The 17980-nt window shown below is 40.2% G+C and overlaps 1 protein-coding gene across 4 annotated transcripts in view; it reads left to right on the forward strand.

Annotated features, from left to right (window-relative positions):
* The window catches only part of iqce (IQ motif containing E), a 114103-nt gene that overhangs the window by 89359 nt on the left and 6764 nt on the right, over positions 1-17980 (forward strand). For all 4 annotated transcript variants that reach the window (XM_059979821.1, XM_059979822.1, XM_059979820.1 and 1 more), the window contains exons 18-20: positions 6315-6445; positions 11608-11693; positions 12842-12961. In XM_059979821.1, coding sequence (XP_059835804.1) covers positions 6315-6445; positions 11608-11693; positions 12842-12961 — 337 coding nt within the window. The remainder of the gene's footprint in view (positions 1-6314; positions 6446-11607; positions 11694-12841; positions 12962-17980) is intronic.

Raw genomic sequence — 17980 nt, forward strand, 5'->3', positions numbered from 1 at the left:
TTCGCTTTTAGAAAAGACCTACATTAGTAGCCTATTTTCACATTACAAAGAGGATTTTTGCTTTTACGAAAATTTTTCCCATTTAAGTTAATGGTTCTTCACTTTATGCCTTTTCAGCTTAAGAAAGGTTTCATAGGGACGCTCTACCTTTGTAAAGAGGGGGACACCTGTATCACACACTGTCTTGTTAGGACTTCTACATACCAATTAAGGGAATTTTCCTGAATATATTTGACAAACTCTATCCTGTCTAGTCCTTTTATAGTGTGGGAGTCCCAGTCAATATGTGGGAAGTTAAAATCACGTGCTATAACAGCATTGTTCTGACACATCTAAAACAATGGAACTCCAGAATACTGAGCTGCCAGCCCTGCTCTTCCTGCAACTAATAGCTAGAATATCATAATTCCAGGCATTGATCCATGGCCTGAGCTCATCCGCCTTTCCTACAATACTTCCTGCATTGAAATTTATGCAGCTCATCAAAAGCAATACATGAATAAACACTTGATTTCAATGCTTCAGCAAGAAATTGCTTTGGATTTTTAAACAAGAACTGGACTGGTAAAAAAGAAAGTATTTAGTCCTCCCTCAAACATATGCAGTTGATCACAGGTGTGTCATATGGTTAACCTGTATATAGTTGCTCCTGGCTTTTCCTGTAATGAAGAAGGGTGCTAGATGAGGAAATTAGCCAGGTTTTATGTTTTTGATTCAATCTGCAGTACACTCATTCCTTCAAAAGACTAGACTGAACCAAAAAGACCACACAGTCAATCACTTTATAGGAAGGTGTTTGCTGAACTAAAAGCAACAACTTCAACCATATGAAACAAATGTTCTGTTGAAGGAACTCAGCACTAACCCATATCTTGCCAGATCCTTTCTGATGCCATCAAATTTGTCCAGTTGAGAATCTCTACCCAATAACCAGTCCTATCCTTCTCCATAACTATCTTGAAACTAATAGAACTATGATCACAAGATCCAAAGTGTTCTCCTACACACTTCATAGAAGATCTGGTATCTCTAGATGGGACATCTACATACTGATTAAGGAAATTTTCCTGAGCGCATTTGACAATCTCTATCCCATCCAGATCTTTTACAGTATGGGAGTCCCAGTCCCAGTCAAAATCACTCACTATCACAACCTTATTTTTCTTGCAACTCTTTGATCCTTGTCATCCCTTTTTTTAATCCTCAGTTCCATCCATATAGCTTCAATAGACAGGCCCTCCAGTTTGCCTTGACATTTTCCCCCGACTAGTAATACCACCCCTCCCCCTTTAATACCTTCCCTTCTATCATGTCTAAAACAATGGAACCCCATAACATTAAGCTGCCAGTCCTGCCCCTCCTCCAAACAGGTCTCACTGATGGTTATAATTTCATAATTCCACCTCTTTTTCCATGGTGTAAACTCATCTGCCTTACCTAGAATTTACTCCTCGCATTGAAATAGATGCATGTCAGAACGTTAGTCCCACTTTCCAGTTCCAGCCTTTGTAGGTGAACTTACCAATTTCTTTCCCTACAGCAACTCCACTAGATTGGTTCTAGTCCCCTGCAACTTTAGCTTAAACCTCCCTCACCCACCCCTGGAGCAGTACTAGCAAACCTTCCTTTTTTAATAAATATATTTTTAATTAAATTTTTAAGAGAATTACATACAATGAATAGAATAATAGAGTAATGAAAATTAATATTAGCTCTCCTCCTTCCCCTTAAACCTTCCCCCCTTAACATCCCTGTCTTAAAAAAAAGAAAAAAGAAAAAAAAAGAAAGGAAGAAAGAAGAATTGCCTGGATATCGGAGGATCCCCACATGCACCAAGGAGTTCAAAATAACTTTAGTATATATCTTTATTTTTTCCCTAAATAACTAATAATTTTATCTTCAAAGGACCTATATATTTAATCCTATCTTTTGTAGATAGGGGTGCCAAATTTTCAAAAATATATCATATTCATTTCGTAAATTATAAGTAATTTTTTCAAGTGGAATGCAGCTATATAGTTCATTATTCCAACGGTCCATAGTTAAGTATGAATCTGATTTCCAAGTAACTGCAATAGCTTTTTTGGCTACTGCCAATGTAATTTTTATAATTTTTTTCTGATATTTATTCAATTTAGGTTTTGGTATTATGCCTTCAATATCGCCTAATAAAAATAATGTTGGGCTATGTGGAAATTGTATTCCAATAATTTGTTCCAGTAAAAGTCTTAGATTTATCCAAAAAGGTTGAATTTTAAAACAAGACCAAGTAGAGTGTAAAAAAGTACCGATTTCTTGATTACATTGGAAACATTGGTCAGATAAATTTGGGTTTAATCTACTTATTTTTTGTGGTGTAATATATAATTGATGTAAAAATTTGTATTGTACTAATCTAAGTTGGCCATTCGTTGTATTTGTCATACTATCAAGACATAGCCTTGACCAATTTTTTTCATCAATTTTAATATTCAAATCAGTTTCCCATTTTTGTCTTGACTTGTGAATTCCTGGTTTAATTATCTGTTTTTGAATCAAATTATACATATCAGATGTAAATTTTTTAATTTTTCCTTTTTGATTTAAAGTTTCTATTTCATTAGGTTTTGGCATTAACATTGTTTGACCCAGTTTATCTCTTAAATAGGCCTTTAATTGAAAATAACAGAAAAGAGTGTTATTTGATATTTTATATTTATTCTTTAATTGATCAAACGACATCAATATACCTCCTTCAAAACAGTCACCTATATATCTGATCCCTTTTTGAAACCAGTTATATAAAAGTTGATTATCCATTATAAAATGAATAAGTCTATTTTGAATTAGGGTTCTCTTTGCTAATAAAGATTTCTTTATCTCATCATCCACATTTACCTTATTCCATAAATCGATAAAATGTTTTAATATAAGAGATTCTTTCTTTTCCCGTATCCATTTGGATTCCCATTTATATATAAAATCTGCTGGTATATTTTCTCGTATCTTATCTAACTCTATTCTAATCCATGCCAGTTTTTCTTCATCAAAAAAAGATGCAATAAATCTAAGTTGATTTGCTTTATAATAATTCTTAAAATATGGGAGTTGTAACCCTCTAGCAAACATTCCTGCAAGAGTATTAAACCCCCCCCCCCACCTTCAATTCAGTTGTAAACCATCCTGTTTGTATAAGCTCCACCTTCCCTGGAAGAGAGCCCAATGGTCCAAAGATCTGAAGCCCTTCCTTCTGCACCATCTCCTTAGCAACGTGTAAAGCTATATTATTGTCTTTATTTCTAGACTCAGTAGCACATGGTATGAGTAGCATTCCTGAAATCACCATCCAGGAGGTCCTGTCCTTTTTACCACCTAACTTCCCAAACTCATTTTGCAGGACCTTGTCATCCACCCTTCTGCCTACTCACTTGTATCAACATGAACCACAACCACTAGCTGCTCACCCTCCCCTTAAGAATGCTATGTACTCAATCTGAAACGTCCTTGACCCTGGCTGTTGGGAGGCAACATAGCATCCGAGAATCTCATTCTAGTACACAGAACCTATTGTCTGTTCCCCTAACCATTAAATCCCAAATCACTACAGGTCACCTTTTTTCCCTCTTCCCTTCTGAGTCGTAAGCAACAGTTTGCTAGGCTTTCATGTGCTAGATTGTCTTCCCCAATGGTAGCAAAAACAATATACTTGTTAATGAAGTGAATGGCCACAGGGTACCCTGCACTGACTGCCTATCTCCTTTCCCTCTCCTGATGGTCACCCAGTTATCTTTCTTGTGCACCTTAGTTGTGGCTACCTCCCTTTATCTCTTGTCAATAAACCTCTCAGCCTTCCAAATGATCCGGCGTTGATCCATCTACAACTCCATTTCCCTAACGTGGTCTGTAAGAAACTGCAGCTAGATGCACTTCTTGCAGGTATAGTCATCAGAGATACTGGAGACCTCTCTGTCTTCTTGCATTCTGCAAGAGGAGCATTCTACTGTCTTGATTGTCATTCCCATTGTCCTAATTGTGCAATAAGAAAGAAATAAAGAAACCAGAATCTTGCCTTAACCAAAGCCTCTTCTCATAAAAGCCTCAGCTCCCCACTCTAACACTGGCCCACTCATACAATGGCTGCATTGCTTAAACCTCACTTTCTATTGGCTCCTGCCATATGCCTTATTACCCAACAATCTCAAGCTCCACTGAAAGTCCCACTTCCTTTTAAAATCTTGTGCTCGCTCATCACAAGCAATGTTTCACACGATTTCAAGTTCCTTAGTTGAATATTTACAAAGTTGACTTAAACCACACATTAAGGTGAGTTTTACCTTGCCTGGAAGCAATGCTGATCGGTTACAGCTATAGGACATTATTGTTGGATAGAGAACCAAAGTGATGAATGGAGTTAAGGTAAAGATCAATTGAACAACTTTTAGGGGCTTAATGGCTATCTCTGTAGCCCAATATGTTTGCACTCTCAATAAGTTAAACCATTCGTAGGTTGTAAGTGTGAGAATCGTTCTGGGACAGCATTCAAAAAGTTACTCTGTAGTTGACCTGAAATTTACTTGTGATGTAAGGATGAAGCCAAGTGTTTCCAGCATCAAGTATTAAATGTTCCATTTCCAAGCATTAATATCTTAACAAGCAAGCTTCTCTCTAGAAAATGTAACATCTGAGATTAAAGAAGTTCATTTACTGTGAACACCTGCTGGGTGGGGAATTCTATAGGCTACTCTTTGAAGTGAACCTGAAGCTTCTTGGGTCTGAACACCTAATCCCTCTGATTGTCTCCAGGCAATTTATATGATTCAGGCCTGTGCACTGGGGGGGGGGGGGGCACTTAGCATGGCAGATGTTCAAGGGCCTGCAATCTATAAATCTGAAGCAGATGCCTGGAGCCTCCCCTTAGCAATATAAGGTAGTTAACTCCAGTTGAGAATTTCCATAATCTTCTTATCTTAACCAGCCTCATTAGAGTGACGAGAATGTTACCAGGATCATTGTTACAGAAATAAAATATAATCAAAGCTAGAGATCAGAAATATAAGCAAAATATACTTGAAATACTGAACAGATCAAGAAGCATCCACGAAAAGAATAGCAGAGCTAACATTACAATTCAGTGATAGGTCATTAGAACATCAGTGACTTGTTCTGATGAATGATTATTGCCATGACTTGTTAACTGTTTTTGACATATGTTCCATGATCTATTGAGCATTTTCCAGTATTTCTGTTTGTATCTCATTTTTAAAGATATCATTAATACCAAGTCTAAAAAATTGCTAAACATCATGTTTCAGTTAAATTCAACGTAATTTGCAAGTTCTATTGTGGAGTGAATTTAAGGTGTGAATGATTTCACATTGTCGAGCAGGGGTTTACATGTTGGAATAGGTGATATTTCAGGAATAAAAGGCATGAGTTTCATGGTCATACCCCAAGAATTGGATATGGAAAGGTTGTTGCTACTTGATAAGGACCATCATAATAAATTACTAATAAATCATATGATGAACTTAGAGGAAATTACCAAGCATATGGATGATAATGTGAACCTTGTTACCACATGAAAAGACTGGTAATTGGTTTATTATTGTCAAATGTACTATCATACAATGAAAAACTTTGTTTTGTATGCTATCCATACAGATAATTTCAAAACATAATTATACAGAAAGGAAAAAGCAATAACAGAATGCAGAATATAGTTTTACAGATACAGTCACAGAGAATGTGCAGTGCACATAGACAATAAAGTCCAAGGGCTCCAGTGAGGTACATTATGAGATGAAGAGTTCATCGTTATTGTACATGAGGTCCATTCAAGAATCTCATAACAGAAGCTGCCCTTGAGCCCAGTGGTGCATTTTCTTAAGCTTTTGTATCTTCTGCCCGATTGGGGGTGGGGGGAAACAAGGGATGAAGAAGACAGAGTGATAAGTGGAAGGGGTCCTAGATTATGTTGGCTACTTTCATGAGGCAGCGGTATGTTGGTGGAGGCCATGGAGTGGAGGCTGTATTTCACAATGGACTGATCTGTGTCAACAACTCTTGCAGTTTTGGGCACAGTAGTTGCTATTCTTAAGCTGTGATGTAGCTAGGTAGGTTGAGACAGGAAACACTGAAGCATTTAAGGTAAATTTAGATTATCATGAGGCTACAAGGAGATAGTGAAAATGTTGTTAAATAAAATGCAGGTGGACTCGGATTGGGGGAAATTCAGGTGAAGATGATGTTAAGCTTTAATCAGTTGTGCCCAAGGCTTCATTATTTTGCATTTCATATAATTGTGATCTGTATTGTGCATTACATCTTGTTTTCAGACACCTCGAGTTTCTTGCAGCAGCACTATTCAAAACCAAGTCCTGACAGGGAACGAAAGAAATGAGGCCATCTCCGTAATCCAGTCCTGCTTTAGAGCTCATCTTACTCGGACGCAGTATCTCAAAGGAAGGTAAGACTGGGTAGATTATTGCAGAAGTACCTTTCATTCACTGTGTTAACTTATTTCTATTAGTTTCACTGCTGAGAAGCTCAAGAAAGATTTGTCTGGATTGAAAATGCAAGCTTATAAGGGACCCCTTGCAGTATACCACACCTCCTACAACCTCCCCATGCCTGCACCTCAACACCCAACCACCCGGTAATCAAGAAAACCACTTTGCAGATTTATTAAACTGCTGCCCATTGGAGATCCTCAAGTCAAGTCAACTTTTATCGTCATTTCGACCATAGCTGCTGGTACAGTGCATAGTAAAAATGAGACAATGTTTTTCAGGACCATGGTTTACATGACACAGTACAAAAAACTAGATTGAACTACGTAATAAAAAAAACACAGAGAAAGCTATACTATACTACAGACCTACACTGGACTGCATAAAGTGCACAAAAACAGTGCAGGCATTACAATAAATAATAAACAGGTCAGTAGGGCAAGGTGTCAGTCCAGGCTTCGGGTATTGAGGAGTCTGATAGCTTGGGGGAAGAAACTGTTATATAGTCTGGTCGTGAGAGCCCGAATGCTTCGAAGCCTTTTCCCAGACGGCAGGAGGGAGAAAAGATTGTATGAGGGGTGCATGGGGTCCTTCATAATGCTGTTTCCTTTATGGATGCAGTGTGTAGTGTAAATGTCCGTGATAGCAGGAAGAGAGACCCCGATGATCTTCTCAGCTGACCTCACCATCTGCTGCAGGGTCTTACGATCCGAGATGGTGCAATTTCTGAACCAGGCAGTGATGCAGCTGCTCAGGATGCTCTCAATACAATCCTGTAGAATGTGATGAGGATGGGGTGTGGGAAATGGACTTTCCTCAGCCTTTGCAAAAAGTAGAGACGCTGCTGGGCTTTCTTTGCTATGGAGCTGGTGTTGAGGGACCAGGTGAGATTCTCCGTCAGGTGAACACCAAAAAATTTGGTGCTCTTTACGATCTCTACCAAGGAGCCGTCGATGTTCAGCGGGGAGTGGTTGCTCCGTGCCCTCCTGAAGTCAACAACCATCTCTTTTGTTTTGTTCACATTAAGAGACAGGTTGTTGGCTCTGCACCAGTCCGTTATCCGCTGCACCTCCTCTCTGTAAGCTGACTTGTCGTCCTTGCTGATAAGACCCACCACGGTCGTGTCATCGGCAAACTTGATGATATGGTTCGTGCTGTGTGTTGCAGCACAATCGTGGGTCAGCAGAGTGAACAGCAGTAGACTGAGCACGCAACCCTGGGGAGCCCCCTGTGCTCAGTGTGATGGTGTTGGAGATGCTGCTCCCGATCCGGACTGACTGAGGTCTCCCAGTCAGGAAGTCTAGGATCCAGTTGCAGAGGGAGGTGTTCAGGCCCAATAGGCTCAGCTTTCCAATCAGTTTCTGAGGGATGATTGTGTTGAGTGCTTAACTAAAGTCTATGAACAGCATCTGAACATATGTGTCTTTTCTATCCAGGTGGGTTAGGGCCAGGTGGAGGGTGGTGGCAATGGCGTCATCTGTTGAGCAGTTGGGATGGTACGCAAACTGCAGGGGGTCTAGTGAGGGGGGCAGCAGAGTCTTGATATGCCTCATGACGAGCCTCTCTAAACACTTCTTGATGATGGAAATAAGTGCAACGGGACGGTAGTCATTTAGGCAGGACACTGAAGACTTCTTCGGCACGTGGACGATGGTGGCGGCCTTGAAGCACGTTGGAACGGTGGTGCTGTTGAAGATGTTAGTGAGAACATTTGCTAGCTGGTCTGCACATCCTCTGAGCACTCTACCAGGGATGTTGTCTGGTCCAGCAGCCTTCCGTGGGTTGACCCTGCACAGGGTTCTTCTCACATCAGCCACGGAGAGACACAGCACCTGGTCGTTCGTAGCAGAGGTGGACTTCCTCGCCACCACGTAACTTTCCACCTCAAACCGGGCGTAGAAGTTATTCAGCGCATTTTGGAGGGAGGCATCACCTGCACAGTCAGGTGATGTTGTCTTGTAACTGGTGATGTCCTGGATGTCCTTCCACATGTGCCGCGTGTCACTGCTGTCCTGGAAGTAACTGTGGATTAGCTGGGAATGTGCACGCTTTGCCCCTCTGATGTCTCGGGACAGTTTGGCCCTTGCTGTTGTTAAAGCTGCCTTGTTGCCTGCTCTGAAGATGCTGTCACGGGACCTCAGCAGCGCACACACCTCTGTGGTCATCCATGGCTTCAGGTTGGAATGTATAGTGATGGTCTTGGACAGAGTAACATCATCAATGCACTTGCTGATGTAGCTGGTCACTGACGCTGTGTACTCCTCGAAGTTGGTAGAGTCGCCATCGGTTGCAGCCTCCCGGAACATGTGCCAGTCAGTGTGCTCAAAGCAGTCTTGAAGAGCAGAGATGGCTCCTGCAGGCCAGGTTTTCACCTGCTTCTGAACTGGTCTGGAGTGCCTGACGAGCGGTCTGTATGCTGGGATTAGCATAACAGAGATGTGGTCTGAGTATCCGAAGTGGGGGCAGGTCTCTGCCAGGTACACATTGGGGATGTTTGTGTAAACCAGGTCCAGTGCGTTCTCCACCCTCGTTGCAAAGTCCACATACTGATGGAATTTGGGGAGCACTGACTTAAGGTTTGCGTGGTTAAAATCACCAGCGACAATAAACAGACCATCAGGGTGTGCGTTCTGCAGTTCGCTTATAGCCCCGTACAGTTCACAGAACGCCTCCTTAGCATTAGTGCTGGGGGGAATGTAGACACCGAATATAAGGACAGAGGTGAATTCCCGTGGCAAATAAAATGGTCTGCATCGAGCTGCCACAAACTCCACTAACGATGAGCAGTGTCTGGAAACCAGCACAGAGTTCTTACACCATTCCGTGTTGATGTAAACACGGACACCGCCACCGCGAGTCTTACCGGAGACAGCTGCATCTCTGTCCGAACAATCCTTTAACAGTCTACACACAAACCAGCAATTTTTTTTCAAATACTTTGGAGCCCAAATGGAAAATGTTATTTTTAGGCCTGTACCTGAATATTTTTGTTGTAAAACAGACAAATCTCCAGGACATATTATTGTTAGAATTCTAACAGGAATCAAGCAAATTTGTGAAATATTGTAGATAATTGTGGTGGAAGTCATAAACTACTGGAAAGGAACTGGGTGATTCAAATGAAGAAACATAGAAGGCTAGATATAAAGTAGTGTCAAATCCACAACTACAGTCCTACTTCAGCAATGAACCATATAAAGAGTAAGCAATGATTACAATAACCTGATACCCAGCATTTAACATGAGCTTGCAAGGGAAAGATCCTACCTGACCAGCTCTTTTAAGCAATTGGCTGTTCAGAAAGTCCTTTGGTGCTGCATCTTTAGATCCAAAAGGCATTTGGTGAAGCTTTTACCTGTGAAGGTTCAAATAATTTGTAGTAGTGAATAAGGACCTGGCTGAGAGTAGGTGATGGCAATAGGATTTATAAATTTACAATGAATTGGGTACCTATCAAAAACATATTTGTTATAATTAAACGTATCAAGCCAAGAAGGGCAGTAAAGGCAAAACTTGTGTATTCAAAATAAACAAAACAGAAATGTCATTTTAAATTTAATTCAAAACTAAACATTATATTAAAGGAGCTAGAAAAGAGACAATTTCCAATTAGATACACTGGGGTGCATAGCCCAACATATTGATAGCTGCAAGTAAAATCAGTTGGTTGAATTCGGCGGTGTCCAACTGAACTTTGAGTCCATTTAAGGCTCAACTGACATTGGAGCTTTGGTGATTATGTTCAAAAGCAGCTGAAACTTTGTTCCAAATGATAGAATAATTGATGTTGGTTTATTATTGTCACATGTACTGAGTTACAGTGAAAATCTTGTCTTACATATTGTTTGTACAGACCAATTCATTACAACAGCGCATTGAGGTACGAGGTAAAACAATTACAAGAATGCTGAATAAACTGTTATAGAGTTATACAGTGTAATACAGTTACAGAGAAAGTGCAACACAGTTAGACAGTAAGGTGCAGGGTCATAATGAAGTAGTCTGTGAGATTAAGAGTCCATTTTATCATTCTTGAGGACTATTCAATAACTGGGATAGAAGCTGCCTTTGAACCTGGTGGATTGTGAAGCTTTTTGGACATGAGATGGGGCAAAGAACAATGATATCAGAGGTGCAAAAAATACACAGAAAGTTGATCTGTACTAAATTGTGGGAGCAGAACAAGAGATCACTTAAACATAAAAAAGATATGTAATTCAGAAATTCTTCTTGGCATTAGTTGATTGATGATTAGTTGATGAAGCTAAAAGTGCACTTAATGTAAGAAATAACTGTAATGAATGAACTTGAGACATTTCTTGGTTCTTACAAACTGAGATGGCTAAATAAGCCTCATCCATGATTGTTTGGAGAGAGATAAGAACCTTTCTTTCCAATGTATTTGAACTGCAGTAGTAGGACTGATACACTCAGTAGTCACTTTACCTGTACCTAATAAAGTAGCATCTGAGTGTATGTTTGTGGTCTTCTGCTACTGTGGCCCATACAGGCAATTAGAGTGCTGTGCATTCAGAGATGCTCTTCTGCACACCACTGTTGTGATACATGGTTATTTCAGTTACCGTTGCTTTCCTGTCAGCTTGAATCTGTCTGGCCATTCTCCTCTGGCCTCTCTCATTAACAAGGCATTTTTACCCACTGGATATTTTTTGTTTATTGCACCATTCTCTGTAAACTAGAGACTGTTGTGCATGAAAATCCCAGGGAGACCAGCAGTTTCTGAAATACTCAAATGACCCCGTCTTCGACCAGCAATCTTTCCATGGTCAATGTCATTCAGATCACAGTCCTTACCCATTCTTAAGTTTGGTCTGAATAACAAATTAACCTCTTGAATATGCCTGCTTGCTTTTATGCATTGAGTTGTTGCCACCTGATTGGCTGATTAGATAGTTGCATTAACAAGCAGGTGTACAGATGTACCTGATAAAGTGGTCACTCAGTGTGCTATTGAACCAGTCAAACTTCTTTCTGCTTTTTCATTGCTGATGGACTTTTAGTGCATTGTCAATTGTCACAGGTTATTTTCATTAATTGTGGATGGTCTAAAGGTAGTTACCATTAATTTTACCTTTGTCTTTCACAATGTTGTGCAAAGGAAGAACCTGTTTGCTGAAGACATCAGGGATAGCTCAGTTGCTGTGAGGAAATCTAGCAATGCCCAGCACCAGACAAAGTATTCAGGTAGGTATAAAAAAAACTCCTTTGTCAGAGACTGGCAGACTTTCTTTTCCTAAAGTTGGATAGATTCATTGTGACTTAATAAAGTTACTTACCAGCTTACACTTAAAATAAACATGTTCTACCCCAAGTCCCATTCTTACAAGAGAAATGGATACAACCCCAATGTATACTTTTGGTTTTAATTAGCGGATTACCAAGCATTCATTTCAAGATTGTTGAGGATTTGAGAAAATATAGTAACTGAGCAAAAAATTAATAATTATTGAAGTCACAAAGAAAGAACTTGCATCTTTAGCATTGCTCTGCTAATGGTTGCTTTGAGTGTAGTCAGTGCTGTTATTTGGACAAAAACGGCTGGTATTCTGCATAACCCATTGATCAAATACATGTTCTTTTGGGGCACTGGTTGAGAGAGAAGGTTCCAAAAGAACTCCATGTATCTCTGAGTAGTGACATCAGTGAAAGAGATAAACCAACGTTTCATCTGAAAGACAGCACCCACCACAATGCAACTCTTCTATAGTGTGAGCTTAGTTATTTGCCCAGCTGAGTAGTGTAGCTTGAACCCATGGCTGTCCGCTTCCAAGGTGAGATTGTCATCAATTAACTTAAAATGACAATTGAAACCTCTTTATTTCTGTTCCTTTCCATTTTTCAAACCTGCACTGAGTTTCCCTAAGTAAGAGCCAGATAATTATTCACTCACTGAGCTCAATTCCTTGTGGTTGGAAAATTTCAAGAGAACACAATGGATGGAATCCTTCAGAGTCTAGACCACTGTGTATATGTCTGACAAAAAGATTCGGCAGAGTAGAGACAGAGAATGTGTTCTCACATATGAGAGTTGAAAATTAGGGGCCATAATCAAAAATCCTAAATCCAATAAGGAATTAAAGACAAAAATTCTTTATTCCAAGTATGGTTAGAATTAGGAATACACCATCACAATAGTAATTGCGGTGAACAGCAAAGAGTCATCTAAGAGGGAAACTAGATTAAGATGGTTGGGTGTGGGGGTAGATAGGAAATTTGGAACCAGGGATGGATGAAGAGAGATAGGGGTAAGGTAATATACAGCACAAACATGAAGGTTGGCTCATTTGGACCGTATGACTGTTCTGCTGTAAATTCTATATATTGTAATATAGGGTTCTGGAGGGATAATGAAAGTAGTGATGAAATAGAAGAGGATGTATTCCAGTATGAAGATCCAGAACATGCAGAATATTTGAAGAAGCTTAAAATCTCACCAAACAGTCCTTTATCAGGTAAGAATACTTGGATTCAGGTCACAGGTTTTTTTTCCAATTCTTTATAAACTATTTGGTCCTCATTTTTTTGCCTCTTGTTTTGAATTAATTTGCATGCATTAATAAATTGCAACAGGGGTTTTCAAGATGGCAGTGCAGTGAAAGGTCAGCTTTGCTGAGCTCAGCACTGATAATTCCACATATAAGCCTATCCGTTTCAAACTTTTAAAATGCCCAATTGTCGATTTTAATGGCATGAACATTGATGAGTTTTTTTTGAGCTGCTTCAACACCATGCCATGGAAAGGTACTAAAAAGGCGGCCAAGCTGGACTGCAGAGAGCGCTCGCCGGGGGCTGAGGAGCTCGCTGCTGCTAGCTCGGCTAACAGGTTGGACCCTGCTCTTCGTCAAGTAATTCAGGAAGTTACGGAGAACATGTCCAAAATGATGGACGAGAAGCTGGCTCCACTCTCTCTAACACTCCAAAACCACACATTGGAGCTTAAAAATCTTGTTACAAGAACGACTGAGGCCGACGGCTGAGTCTCCGCAGTAGAAACTGTAGCTGATCAGGCCCAACGCCATCTGGGCACTGGAAAAGCAAGTTCAAAGCCTGTCTGACTATATTGATGATCTTGAGAACAGAAGTAGGAGGAAGAATATACGGATCGTCGGTCTATCAGAAGGTACAGAAGGCAGCTGGCCAGAGAAGTTTTTTGAGAGTTGGCTGCCTAATTTCCTTGATTTGGAAACGCATTAAAGTGGAAAGAGCTCACCGTACACTGGCTCTAAAACCGGGCCCAGGCCAACGCCCTCAACCCGTCCTCGTCCGGTTCCATAATTTCGGTGATAAGCAAAGAGAGATGGAGGCTTCGAGATGCCGTGGGACTGATGCCCAGGCTTTAATGTATGAGGGATCCAGGCTTATGTTTTCTCAAGATCTTTCAGCAGCCGTTATTCAGAAGTGCAAGGAATTCAACCAGGTAAAGAAGTGGCTGAGAGGATCCGGAATCCAGTACTTTATGCTATACCCAGCAGCGCTGAAAGTCACCTACAATGGGATTACCAAGTTATTTGAGTCTCCTGACAAAGCTAAAACTTTTGTGGACACATTGGGCTAAGAAAAATATTGTGTAGCCCTGCTTATGGACAATAACATGCTCGATGGTCGCTTTATTTTACTTGTTCATTACTCAACAGCAAGATATCTTACAGGATGGGTAACATGTTTGTTTTGATTAATATAGTGTTACGTATTCAGGCAACAATAAATATATGAGATCGGCAAGGGTTTCTTACAACAAACAACACGTTTATTAAACACCGAAAACAAACCCCCCAAAAGTAAACAAACACTACCGTAACCGGAAACAGCTGCTGAGCGGCTGTTCAAACAGTTCGTAAAGTGATATTCCAAAACAGTTCTTTAAAGTGGTATTGCCAAAAGTTCGATATGCTCCCAGTCCATTTAAAAGGAGAGACTTTACAGGACGATTTAAATTCTCTTTCACGTCGCTTGCTTCGATCCCCGACGTCGAACTTCCCACGAAGAATTCACGAAACAGAACGGCTTAAAGGCACTGACCTTTCCTTCTCCACTACCTTCAATCCTTTCTGGTTACCCAGGGATTAACACGAAGATAGTCAACGAAATCCTTCCAAATAAGGATCAAACAAAGGTTGAAACCCGTTTCACCGTAGAAAGCGATTCTCCTCGATCTTTAACTTCCAACTTTGAATCTTCACTCTCCTCTAATTGCGAAATAACAGAATCATAAAGAACCTGCTGGCAATGACCTTTTAAACTTTAGGCATTAAATAAAAACCTCATCCTTCAACTAAACTGCGTCATGAAGTCAACTTGGCAAATCCAGCCACGAACTGCCCCTCCTCACAGGGTGGGGTCTACCTTTTATAATCTGTAAAAAAAAAACCCATCACATGATCTCTACTGGCGGGAAAATGACGTCATTCCACCATCACAAGACCATCACCTCAAGTCCAGTACAGCGTCAATCCCAGTCACATGACAAGGGCTCCACTGTCATGTGTCACGAGTACGTAACAATAGTTTCAGTATTTGTTTAAGCTAGTGGTGCTGCTCCAGCCTGAAGGAGTTTAAACATGACGGTAACAAATCGGTGGATTGATAAATTATGCCGTTTTTCATTTTTGACTATGTTAAATGCCATATTGGCATTGGGGCAGAATATGGGGTGCTAGAAGGTTCAGATATCCTCTTTAAGTGTGCGGCAAGTCCTCTTGTTCAGCGCTGTTGACGCTGCATTCTTTTTTGTGTGTGTTTTTTTTATTATTGCTGCTCAGCTGATCTTAAGTCGGGTTTCTTCTCCTCCGGAGTCAAATGATTGTATAAAGGGTTATGACCAGTAATATATTAAAATTGTGCACTTGGAACATTAAGGGGATTCATTCACCATACAAGAGAAAGAAAATCCTACTAAACCTGAGAAAGGAAAGGGTGGATATAGCCTTATTGCAGGAGGCACATTTAAATGATAAAGAACATCTAAAACTGAATTTGATCAAGCCTATTTTTCATTTTTTGATACCAGGAGTAGAGGGTGGCCATTTTAATAGGGAAGAACTTGTCTTTTAAGTTATTAGGCTGCATTAAGGATAAGTATGGGAGATTCGTGATTGTTAAGGCTTCAATATATGGAGAGGAATATAGTATCCTCAATGTTTACTGCCCTCAAGCTCATCCTCTCAAATTCCTAATAGATGCTTTTTCCAAACTTACCAGCTTTTCAATACAAAATATTATTGTAGGTGGGGATTTTAATTGTCTCACTGATGGACAGAGTGCCTGGTGGTTCCCCCATTGTTCTCCTCACAGTCCAAACAAATCATGGGCTTATGTGGAGAACTATGACTTGTGGATGTCTGGAGGTTGTTACATTCCTCAGACAAAAACTTCACATTTTTTTCTAATCCACACAAGTGTTACACCAGAATAGACTTTTTTCTAACCCCCAAAATGCTCCAAGATTTAGTTGTATCCTGCACAATTGGAAATATCGCTATTTCTGACCATGCAGCAGTATATTTAAATATTCAGCCCAAAGACAATTCAGCACGATCTAGACATTGGAGGCTGATTCCTTTTATTCTAAAAGAAAATAAATTTATAGACTACTTCCGAATTCAAAACTTTCCTATCTATTAATTCCCAATCAGCTAGTAGTTCATCGATGCTCTGGGAAGCCACTAAGGCCTACGCAAGGGGATTAATTACCTGCTACTCTGCTAGTAAGAAGCGACAAGCTGCGGAACAGCAGCGCCTAGTGGAAGCAAGGTTTGCGGCAGCTGAAAAGGATTATATTAATAAGCCTTCTGCAGCCAAGTTACAGTACATCACAGCCTTACGCTGTACATTAAACTCTTTACTTACACAAGCAGCCAAAAGGAAATTGACATTTGCTAAACAATGATTGTTTGAACATGGTGAAAAACCAGGTAGGTACTTGGCTTATTTAGCTAGAAAGAAAAACGCCTCTCAGACTATTGCTTCAATTAGGGATAGGACGGGAGCCCTCAATAGTAATTCTAAAATGATTAATGTTGTGTTTAAGAATTTTTATTCTAAACTGTATCAACCTGAGCAATGTAATGAAGGACAATCTAGGATTGAGACCTTTTTCAGGAATTTAGATCTCCTTGGCATCTCTTCCAAACAAGAGTCCCTCCTCAATGTTCCATTACCTATCCATGAGATACAGGAAGCTGTGAGGCAGCTCCAGTGGGAAGGCCCCTGGTCCTGATGGACTCACTAGTGAGCTCTATAACGAATTCACAGGGTTATTATCAGAGCCTGTGCTAAACATGTTCAATCATGCATTTAATTGTGGTCTCCTCCCATCATTGAGAGAAGCTAATATCTCCCTAATTCTTAAGAAGGGAAAGAACATTGAAGATTGTGCCTCCTACAGGCCTACTTCATTGTTAAATGTTGACTTTAAAATCTTATCTAAAACCTTAGTGTTAGATTAGAAACTGTGTTACCTTTTATCATAAAAGAGGGTCAAACGGGTTTTGTAAAAGGCCGTAGATTATCTAACAATATCAGAAGATTACTTAATGTGATTCAGGCCCGACAGCAACAGGCAGTGGATGGCTCGGTGGTTTCCTTAGATGCAGAAAAGGCCTTTGATCGTGTCGAATGGCCGTACCTTTTTTTCCACTTTAGAACAATTTGGTTTGGGCAATGATTTTATTAAGTGGGTGGATGTTCTTTATAATGACCCTTTGGCTGCGATTCTCACTAATGGTATTAGGTCAGATAATTTTATTATTCTGAGGGGCAGCCAGCAGGCCTTTATCACCACTACTTTTCACACTGGTGAGCGAGCCATTGGCTGAAGCTATTCAATGAGACCATAAAATATCTGCTCGAGGCATAGGACTAAAGTCACTTAAAATCGCATTGTATGCGGATAATGTTCTAATTTTGTTATCAAACCCTGCTATATCAGTGCACCACCTAAATCAGAGGCTATGCCTCGAGGGATTCTGCAGCAGGTACCTGACACTCAGGGTGATTTCCCCTTTAAATGGTCGCAGACAGGTTTTGTTTACTTAGGCATATCTATCACACCTTCGTTTGATCAATTGTTTAAAGCTAACTCTACACAGTTATTTGACAAAATCAAACAGGATCTTGTGCATTGGAACACTCTTCCCATTTCTTAGCTTGGCCAAATATCCTTGCTCAAAATGAACATACTTCCTCGTCTGCTCGTATGAATGATACCAGTCATTTTTACCCAACAAATACTTTAAAAAAATAAATGGCTTGTTTGTTTTTTTCATCTGGAACAAAAAATAACCCTGTATTAAAATAACGCACACAAAATGCTGGTGGAACGCAGTAGGCCAGGCAGCATCCATAGGAAGAAGTACAGTCGACATTTTGGCTGAAAAGTCGGCTGTACTTCTTCCACCAGCATTTTGTGTGTGTTGCTTGAATTCTCAGCATCTGCAGATTTCCTCATGTTTGCTCTGTTTTAAAATTTCTTA

The sequence above is a fragment of the Hypanus sabinus genome, chromosome 9 (assembly GCF_030144855.1).
Source record: "Hypanus sabinus isolate sHypSab1 chromosome 9, sHypSab1.hap1, whole genome shotgun sequence".
Classification (NCBI taxonomy): Eukaryota; Metazoa; Chordata; class Chondrichthyes; order Myliobatiformes; family Dasyatidae; genus Hypanus; species Hypanus sabinus.